This window comes from Oncorhynchus gorbuscha, linkage group LG12, assembly GCF_021184085.1.
Source record: "Oncorhynchus gorbuscha isolate QuinsamMale2020 ecotype Even-year linkage group LG12, OgorEven_v1.0, whole genome shotgun sequence".
Classification (NCBI taxonomy): Eukaryota; Metazoa; Chordata; class Actinopteri; order Salmoniformes; family Salmonidae; genus Oncorhynchus; species Oncorhynchus gorbuscha.
The window spans coordinates 24946852-24957966 of record NC_060184.1 but is presented as its reverse complement, the minus strand read 5'-3'; the positions used below and the strand labels follow the sequence as shown (position 1 = coordinate 24957966).

General features: G+C 39.0%; 1 protein-coding gene across 1 annotated transcript in view; it reads right to left on the bottom strand.

The window, feature by feature from the left end:
- Window positions 1-1634: 1634 nt before the first annotated feature.
- The window catches only part of LOC123990751 (scavenger receptor class A member 5-like), a 79210-nt gene continuing 69729 nt past the window's right edge, over window positions 1635-11115 (bottom strand). The window contains exons 8-9 of the mRNA XM_046291581.1: window positions 10128-10316; window positions 1635-4678 (exon numbers count right to left, since the gene is read on the bottom strand). Of these exons, the coding sequence (XP_046147537.1) occupies window positions 4545-4678; window positions 10128-10316 (323 nt within the window). The 3' untranslated portion in view covers window positions 1635-4544. The remainder of the gene's footprint in view (window positions 4679-10127; window positions 10317-11115) is intronic.

Here is an 11115-nt window from a genome sequence, read left to right as displayed (position 1 = left end):
TTTTGTTCTGTATACATGGTTTATTTGTCCATGGTTTTACTTGAATAATCAACTGCATTTTGACAATTTCATGCTTATTGTTTAACTTTTTATTTGGATCATATCCAGTGTGCATATGTTAATCAATTCTGTATATGGACATGTCAACAGAATGTGCATGTTCCAACAGCAGCTTCATCTGAACATTCAGACACAGGAGATGGAAGACTGTTCAGGAAATCCAGGCCAAAGGCCACCGATAACTCTTGCTAGTTTACAATAGCAAACAGCGGCTGTCAAATCTTTCTTATAGAGTTGATCCTGTCCAGAATACTCATGGGAATATGGGGGAGTTCTGGAGGGCTCTGGGGTAGCAGTTCGAAGTGCAGCCTTGGAACATACTCATTTTTTAAAGTTACACGTCAAGTAGTGCTGATTGCTGGAACTGCCCTTTCTCTCTGAGTTATGTGATGTGAGCCTACTCTGAACAATGTGGTTTCTTTCCATAAATGAACTGAAGAGATAGTTGAGCCCACTACCCCTTGCACAAAATTCACTGTAAATAGATTCACAGATTGTCATTTCAAATCCCCATACAGAGCTGACTCAATGGAACAGTCATGGATGTTGATGCCAGAGAGGCCTTGTGGGTACAATAGAGGATAAGAGTCAAATGGTTCCTTTGTCCATCTGTGAATTCCACTGAAATATCCCTTAACAAATATTGTTCTCATGTCATACCTCAAATACACGGTGTTGTTTGTCTGTGTTCGACATAAAACTGAGAGTAGAAAATAGATTGATACAGTTCCAGATGCTAAAGAATCCCACAATCAGAGAGTAAGAACCTCGGTGTACCAAAGACCCAAACATTTGATATGATAAAATGAATAAGTGCTATTACCTGCATACAAAAAATATTTAACATTTGAAAATTTAAAATAAAATAAAAAAATCCCCCAATAAAAGTTCAAACATGTTGAGTAAACGAATCTTCCCCTCACTTGTGATTCACAGTCTTTGTTCTTGGTAGGCAACCCTAGTCCTGGAGTGCCGCAGGGACTTCATGTTTATTATGTAACTGACCTGAAACCAGGTGTGTTCAATTTAGGCAATCACTGAACTGATCAATTATCTCAGTTGATCAGGTGTAGTGCCTAGTTGGAACAAAATCCTGCAGTACCTGCAGCACTCCAGGAACACTGTTTCCTTCCCCTGCCCTAGGCTCACCATATGTTGAGGTGATCAGGTGATTCTCCAGCAGTCATTTCTATATCCGTCCTCCATGTGGAACCACTTTTAAGGTAATTGCTTCTCAGTTGTCAATCCAGAGATGCCATGCCCAACTTATTTTCTCCATCTTCACCTGTTCTCTTGATGTATCTACAGCAGGGTTTCACAAACACGGTCTTCGGGACCCCAAAGGGTGCACGTTTTGGCTTTGCCGTTGGACTATACAGTTAATTCAAATCATCAACTAATCATCAATTGTTGATCATTTGAATCAGCTGTGTACTGTTAGGGCAAAAACCCTTGAGGTCCCGAGGATCAAGTTTGGAAAACCCTACTGTAGCTATAGTATGGGATAGGATTACTTCGCTTTCTACTGAATTGCCTCTAACCTCATTTTAATAAAATAAATGTCCACACAAACAAATGAATACCATTTTATTATTTCAACAGTACATTATCTTTTTTTTTATCAGCAAGAAATATCAAGTTTCAAAGTATTATCTAATGAACATATGACATATTGTCACATTCACTGTATTTAAACATTTCAAATTACATGAAAAAATACTATACTATGGTATATATACTATAGTATTCACTGTAGTGTTTTGCAGACTTTACTGTAATATTCACTGTAGTATTTACTGTGGTATACTGTATATTTACAGTTAACTATGGTATAATTATTGTAGTAAAATAAAACTAGTGTATATACTACAGTTTTTAATGTAGTGTTTTTTAAAGAGATTACTGTAGTACTTACTATAGTGTTTTTGTTTTATTATATTTGACATAAGTGGAGGCTTTGTCCTTGAGGAAATCTACTGGACAAGTACTAAAAAGATTATCTGTATGTAGTTGAGACTGGGGTCTAAACAGATAATTCAGCACTTCTGCTCTTTTCTATAATCTGTGGGTAACACAATATATGGTCTATACTTGGCATGTAGGTTTCTAATTTATGGGTGGAACAAATTGGAATATGGGGGAGGGGAATGTTTTCCACTAGTTACCATACAAACAAAGTCTAAATTGGCTATAACATAAAAACATGTATGAATTTTTTTTTATTCTTCATCTAAATTTAAGGTAGGTATAAGGTTAGCAGTGTGTTTAAGGTTTGGGTTAAAGTTACAGTTAGGTTTAAAATCACATTTTAAGAAGATAAATTGTAGAAATAGGTCGGGGCTTAAAAGACTATGCGGCTGTGGTAACTAGTGACAACCGAGGGGAATGGGCAGGGTATATGCTAATTAAATATTGTAGTATTTAATATAGTTTTAAAAAGTTTAGTGTTTTTGCTGACTGCAGTGTTTTTGCGGACATTACTGTTGTAATTACTAGTGTTTTCTTTGCAGATAATACTGTAGTATTTACTATAGTATTCTACGGTGTATTCCAATGTTCTCCAGTAAGTACTACCACACATGATCGAGGGATGCTACAGTGTGTAGTACAGTATTACAGTTTACTGCAGAATTTTATAGTAAGTGCTGTAGTATTCTATAGTAAACTGTAGTATTTTTTCATGTGGGCCGGGTGTTATCACCAGCACAATCGATAAACAGATATTTACACTCCTCAAATGTCCTTATTAAATCTTGTCCAATAAAAGTGTTGGTTAGAGTTACAGGGGTACCATGGTATAATAAATCAACTAATCTCGACTTCACATACTGTGGCAATTATAGCATCCTAGTATTTGATAGTATGTTCCTAAAGTGGAACTTGGGTTTGTGGTCCCTGTTATACAAATCAAAATTGTGTGCAGGCTGCTCCCTTGTACTTGAAAAGGCATTGCATGACTGATGAATTCACAGAACAGTTGAAGATCCATGCAACAATTACCTCTATGTTCACAGACTAACTGCACCCTAGTTGAATATTTGAGAGTGGATTATAATAGTAATGATCACATACTGCAGGATTTTGTATTTCTACAAAACCAGAATAATTTCTTTCTACAAAGAGAGTAAGGTGTTATCTTTGACAGTTGTCACATACACCAGATAGGTGCAGTGAAATGTGTTGTTTTACAGGATCCGCAATAGTAGTACGGCTCCCCTGGAGCAAATTAGGGTCAAGTGCCTTGCTCAAGGGAACATGTACAGATTTTTCACCTTGTCGGATCAGGTATTCAAACCAGAAAACTCTATAGCACTCTATAGCACTGGAGGCAGGTGGGAGGAGCTATGGGCTCATTGTAATGGCTGGAATAGTATAAAGGAATGGAGTCAAACATGTGGTTTCCATATGTTTGACGTCTTCAATACCGCTCCATTACAATGATCCCGTCCTCCTATAGCTCCTCCCACCAACCTCCACTGCTCTAAAGCACTCTATAACACCTCAATAGCACTTGTCTGAACATGAACCTCAGTGGATGAAAGTGAGGACCATGTCTAAAGGGGAGCTGCTTCAACGCTTCAAATGAAAAACTGAGAGATAGTCCAGATTTATGTGTCTCAGAGTATATCAAACCTAGTCCTCAGGACCTCAGCACATATCTTTGCTTATCCCAAAGCAATATTTGTCTAGGTTCATCTACAGAAATCTATGATAAAAGATATCATGCTCATGGCAACACTTGATTTACATTTGAAAGTGTATTACATCAGCGGTTGGTTTCGCTTATTTCACACAATCTATATTTCCCTGTTTCCTTTCCTGTGATAAACCTCAAGTCGTTGCATGTTTTACCATTTCATAAAAATGTTCCCAAAATATAAAAAGCCATCTAGGGCTGTAATTTGTCTTACTTTAGTCCTGGTTTCCATACATAAACCAACCGTTAGTCTCCAAACCGCCCCTGCAATAGTCGATGAAGAAAGAGGCATTTTTGGCTGCACTCTAACATAATCAACATTAGCCAGTTGAAGGGAGAAGAATGAAAGAGAGAGAGAGACTCTAAGTCATGATGATAAAAAAACAATGCTTGCTTCCACAGACAAAAATGTTGAAATCGACAGACACAAACCAATCAGTCGTACTGGGGCCAAGCCATACACCTATTTCAAATGGCATTAGTTCCCTTTATTTTCTTCGTAATCGCGTCATCTGTCAAAAATTGGACAAACATTTGTGACTGACCATTTTTTAAGTTGGTCCTTTATAGGCACTGAATCTAGTTCAGCTATTGTTAAACCTACTTTACTTGAACAAAGTCGGCCATGAGGCCCTAAAGGGGTCTGAAGTCAAATCAGTTGCCCACAGCAGTGAGTAGGTGTAGGGCGTCAGAACGCAGCCCCTCTGCTCTACCTCACACTGCTTGTCATCTGCAATTTAACTCTGCAGTTTAGAACTGAACTCAGTGGGAGTTAAAATGGTGGGTGTTAGGTGTTGCATGTCACCCCCGCATCCTCCACGTGCCCACAGTTAGTCTTGCCCCAGCCTGAGAACTTGCACTGGTGGATGGTGTCCTCATTCCCAACACAGGCCACATCATCCATCCAGATGAGCCCAGTACCTGTAGAAATAGACAGGGCAATATATTAGAGAGAGAGATAGAGATAGAAAGAGAGAGAGGAAACACTTTAGTAAAGATTTACCTGACAGTGCAGGTCACTCCAGTACTTACAGAAACATATGGTTTTCAACTGAGATTATAAAAGGAGGGATTTAGAGGATTTTTTCAAAGACATTTTTCATATTTTTTTATTTCACCTTTATTTATTTAACCAGGTAGGCCAGTTAAGAACAAGTTTTCATTTACAACTGCGACCTGGCCAAGATAAAGCAAAGCAGTGCGACAAAATCCAACAACACAGAGTTACACATAAACAAACGTACAGTTAATAACACAATAGAAAGAATATATATACAGTGTGTGCAAATGTAGAAGAGTAGGGAGGTAGGCAATAAATAGGCCATAGAGGCAAAATAATTACAATTTAGCATTAGTACTGGAGTGATAGATGTGCAGATGATGATGTGCAAGTAGAGATACTGGGGTGCAAAAGAGCAAGAGGGTAAGTAATAATATGGGGATGAGGTAGTTGGGTGTGCTATTTACAGATTGGCTATGTACAGTGATCGGTTAGCTGCTCTGATAGCTGATGTTAAAAAGAGAGTTGCATGGGGCCAGCCAAGTATCAGGCTCTGATGTTATATTCTTTCTCTCAAATCACAGCCTTTATCTCAAGTGAAGAGACTGTGATAGCAGAGTCTAGTCTGGCCATACTCAGGCTCCTCTACTAGCTCTCCTAGCCCCTCAGTCTGCTGAGTAATTCATCACACGAGTCTCCTCTGAGAGCTCATGGAAGCGTTAATGTGAGGCAGATATCTGGCAGAGGGATGAGAGCACGCCGTGTCTCCACAAACACAGAGGTTCTGGAGACTGGAGCAAGCCTCTCCTTTCTCCCGTCCACAGGCATCAGCTAGGGTAGCTAAGCACCACCAGAGGGGACCTCTGGCATGGAACCTCTGTCTGAAACTGGGTTTATTGTTGTATCAATTACATTGAAGACAGAGCTGGGAGGCCGACAAACAAACATGACAACACCCCCCAGCGCCTGCTTCTTGATCCAAATTAAAATTATTTCAAGACCCAGTCAAGATCTCCGGGATGGCTTAATGAATTGTCAGATTTCATCAGGGTTATATTTGAATGCTGACAAAATAACAAGCACAAAAAGCACAATATGGTTTTTATAAACCTGAATCAGACGTTCATTTATTTTACTCTATGATGAGAGTTTACAGATATGCATGAGGGCTTCCTTCCATAGACCAATCAGAGGCTGTGTACGGGGTGAGAGGATTCATAGACAGACTTGATGAAAGACCATTAGAGGCCAATATAACATCAATATATCCTGCTCTAGTTGGAGCCAGCAGACTAGACCATTAAACTATTTAACAGAGCTGGTCTGATATAGCGTACAAATAGAAGTCTGTAATGAGAATTCTTTGTGTTGTTTGGTAGTAATGTCTCAATTTCAGCAATGTTATCTATCGTTGTGTGTCTTAGCTCCAAAGAAGTAGTATCCCTAATGTTCAAATGAGTCCTGTCCCTCTCATGTTTAAGAACAGGATATGTAAGTAAATATCATACCATATTGTTTTCCATATACTTTATGACCAACGGTATTGTCGAGGACGGACCACAATCACGAAGGCCGGGCCTATTGTCTATCTACTCAATCCGTTTGTTCACAGAAACATTTTGAACTTTAGGTATGAGCAATATTTTCCCTTCGAATGTTGGCGAACAGTGTGTATGATCAGAGTTCTGCTCAAAGGTCTTTCTACCACATTTAGCACCATAAAGTGCTAACGTGCCGACTCCAAGTCGTAGCACAACCAACTACATTACATTGAATAACTGAAACATCTTGAGTGCAGCATGAACATGAAGCAAACTGGAAAAGAAAACCTAGCCTCACAAATGGGGTCTATGAAAGACACATTTACAGTTGTTTCATTCGTCCTCAAATAACATACGCCCTCAAAAGCCAATGTGAATTATAATACATTTTAAAGCATGGCTCTTGGAATAAGTATTCCCAGAAACAAATAATATTAATACACCATAATGTGTTGATTGGACTTAACAGAGGTGTGTGTGTGTGTGTGTGATGTAATGGTAGTTGTTGAAAAAAGGTCATAGAGGAAACAGATATTACCACTGGGACTTTTTTGATGGCATCTGGCTCCTATGATTTTTCCATATAAACTTATATGAATCTCAGTAGTATTCTACTGCTGTGTGCACTAATACCCACCATAAAAAAAGTACAATTACAAAAACAAATGATAAAAATCATATTCCAACACCCTGAAACACATTTATCACAGTCTGTACTGTAGTTAGTTCCTAACTAGATGGAGATAAACTGCAAAGTGGCATCCCAGCTAGCACATAATGTTTTGAGAACCATATGTTTCTTAGAGCTTGGTGAGAGTGTGGTTGTCCTATGCTTATTTTGCATACAACCTTCCCACAACGTTCTGGGAATTGTGCAGGATAGTTGTTTGGCTTTGGAACATTTAAGGAACTTGAAAAAATACCGTTATTTTCTTGGTATTTCATTACTTTAACAGAACGTTAAAAGTTCAAACATGTTTACATTTGATTACATTACAGTTCTAGGAATGTTCTCCAACTGGCTTGACATTGGGAATGTTCTCAAATAGTTCAGAGAACATTAAGAAACAACATTCTCCTGTGGGAATTTCAATATTTTAAGCATAACGTTTCCACCAGGTTTCCCCATGGTTCTATTTAAAGTAATGTTCCGTTCTCAATTTGTTCTGAGAACGTTAAGAAACAACGTTCTTCAATGGGAATTTCAGTATTTAGCATAATGTTTTCTGTCAGTTTCCTCATGGTTCTATTTAAAGTAATGTTCTCAGAACATGAAAAAACCTTTCTGTAAAATGTAAAACCCACAAGAAAACATTAGTAACATTCAAAGAACGTTCTAAGAATGTTATTAAAAAACATATACATTCCTTTCTCAGCATCAGCAAAACTCCCTCTATTCTCTATCTTGTTAAGTGTGTTCAGGTCCACTAAATGACCCTGATCTGAATGAGAGCTTGTTTCCTATGAAATGGGGTCTGTTTGAATAGACTAAAATGAATTGCGTTGTATAATTAAAAAAACATGACATGCTAGCCAGGGGTTGGAACCGTTTCTGGGAACAGAACAGAAAACCTGAAAAGAACAAAAATATTTGATGAACAGAATCAGAAATGGGAACGAAAGTTATCTATACTGTTCCAGAACAGAACCATTATTTTAAAAGCATGGTAACTAGTTAATGACATTGTTTTACGTTCCAAGCATATTGTTTTTGTCCCACAAATAACGCAACAAGGTGCCTATGCCAAAGCCCTCACTCTGTCACTTAGAAACTTAGTCCAGTGTCTGCCTGCTAGCTGAAAATATTGGCCAGTACGTGTGTGTAGGCAACGTGCCCCTCCCCCTCCGAAGCCTAAGCTACTGTTGTAAAGGCTGTCCTCTTCGTCTGAGGAGGAGTAGGAGGGATCGGACCAATATGCGGTGTGGTAAGTGTCCATGTTCATGTTTATTAAATTCAGAACAAAATAAGACCAAAATAACAAAAAATAGACCAACACGAAACAGTTCTGTCTGGTGCAGACACAGAGACAGAAAACAACTACCCACAACTCAAGGGCGAAACCAGGCTGCCTAAGTATGGTTCTCAATCAGGAACAACGATTGACAGCTGCCTCTGATTGGGAACCATACCAGGCCAAACATATAGAAATACAAACCTAGAACAAAAACATAGAATACCCACCCACATCACACCCTGACCAAACTAAAAATAGAAACATACAAAGCAATCTATGGTCAGGGCGTGACAACTGAAGCCTACTGAATTTACAAGCGTGATTCAGAAATTAGGGAGAGATGTTTAATTGGAGAAGAATGGATGACCTTTTCCAATGCTAGTTACGGGCATTATAGTTATCACGTTTCACATTGGATTTATTAACTGTTTTATATTCTCGTGCCTCTCTGGACACACAAGGCAGTTAGCTAGCTAGCTCTCGGAAGTTCAAAGACATTCAAAGTTCCTCCATAGAAGCCTCTCCTCCGTAGGCCTAATTCAGATAATGCATGTCATAACAATATGCCCAGCACTTCAAGCCAAGCCTCCTCCTTCACTCTCTCGCTCTCTCCCCACCTGCAAAATTTCAGTCGCATCTCGCTCACTACACTTGGTGGTCCATTGTGCATGGAAACAACTATAGCTTAGGCAGCACCCAGGCACTATCGGCTGCTTAGGCTAAAATAACTATAGCTTGCCCGCTCCATAGCAAGCTGCACTATCTGCACTGATTGGTGAAGTAATTTAATCTTGAGCTAATGTAATGTAAAAAAAAATAGATTTCAGAGGTTTAAAAAGGAACAGAAAGAACGATATAAACAGGTACTTTTTTGGCATTCGAACCAGTTCAAAACTTTATTTTGCAGGTCGGAACAGTGGAACACAACAAAAAGAAAAATGGTTTTGTTCAGAATGAAACTATGGGAAAATAATTTCTGTTGCAACTCCTGATGCTAGCTCCATCCTGGTGGCACAGTGAGATAATTTCATGGTTAGAGAACAGAAGATCAAAGGTTTGAATCTCACTGATGCCATGCCACAATAATAAAGAAATGTTTTGCATGATTAATGCCTAAGCAAATTCATTTCCATGTGTCCTATCTGTGTTTGGAGTTCAAAACAGTGACCTCAAACTAATCTAGCAGTGTTATAAAGTCTTATTGAAACATTCAGTGACAGTTTAAGGAAGTTATCCAAAAACCTCAAAGTAACCTATCATGTCCAATCTCAGAACGTTAATAAAACCTCAGAGGAAAACTTTCAGGGGACCATAGTAAAACGTTATCAGAACCTCCCTGCAACCTAAAAATGTACGTTCCAGGAACAGGCAACATATTTACATCTGTTCTCAGAACGTTTAAAAACCTTCAGTTTTACAGTTCAGGAAATGTATGGCTTCGTTCTCAGAACTAATGGGAAACCAAAAATCTAAATCATTGTAGACCCAAAATCGAAATAATTTTTGTCCCAAGCCACCCCGTGTACCCGGACTTTGAACTACTCCCCTCTGGATGCAGAGATAGGGCACCCCTCGGCAGGAAAAACAAAGCTAGACAATCATTTGTGCCAGGTGTGATATCCCTCCGAAATAGCTCGGGCTAATGTTCCTATCGACTCAGTAAGGCCAGCAGGCTAGTTTCTTTTTATTGGCATGTACTGTAATTGTTATGAAAGTTGTATTGTCAATTTGTTTTGTACTTAAATGCCACTTTAAACGTGTACATGACACTGCAACAAAATTTCCCCATGAGGACAATGAAGTCAGTAAAGTGAAGTAAAGCTCAACTTACATTCCCACAACTTCAAAGGAACCAAATGTGCTAGCTGGGTTACCTTGTCCAAACCGGCCTGTTTTATGGATCTCGAAGGTCCCTGTGTAGCCAAGCATCCTGCAGACCACGTCACCGTCCTTCTTGTCCCAGACGTCGTCACACACCGTTCCCCAGCGCCTCTCATGGAACACCTCCACTCTCCCCTCGTGAGGACCTGATCCATTCACCAGTCTCACCAGTGTCTCGTCCACTGAAACACACACACACACACACACACACACACACACACACACACACACACACACACACACACACACACACACACACACACACACACACACACACACACACACACACACACACACACACACACACACACACACACACACACACACACACACACACACACACACACACACACACACACACACACACACACACACACACACACACACAGCAGGAGAGAGACATGGCTGTTGGTTAGACAAGGGATGCTGAGGGGTTCATAGACCACAGATAAGGTTGAGATGGCTTGACTCAGTGTATTAGTTTTGTGCATTAATTTTGTTTGTAGACATCTTTCACCACACATTGGTTTAATCACCAAAACACAACATAATTACATCTTGTACATTGTTTTGGTGGAATTTCCTCAAGTATGTTGTACATTTTCACAACTGTTAGTACAAAACTCAAAAAGCACTTGTTTCAAAACTTTAAGCACATTTTCAATTGATTAAGTATAACACACAAAATCATACAGTCACTTTTTCACCAAACTTAATCAGTGTTTCATCTAGAAATACATGTTTCACATTGCAATACATGTTCATATAAAGTACTTGCCTTTCACAATGCAATTCTCACATTACTTTTGATATGATTCTTTTCTCTTTTGTTAAAAGAGTACTATTACTTGACTATTACTTAACCTAATTGCTCTTAATTGATGATCACCTAACCGTTTGGTAAACCTGTAGATTTAACATGCCAACTGGCTTGTCTAGTACAGATTATGAGAACTACATCATGAAAATGTATGTCTGTAA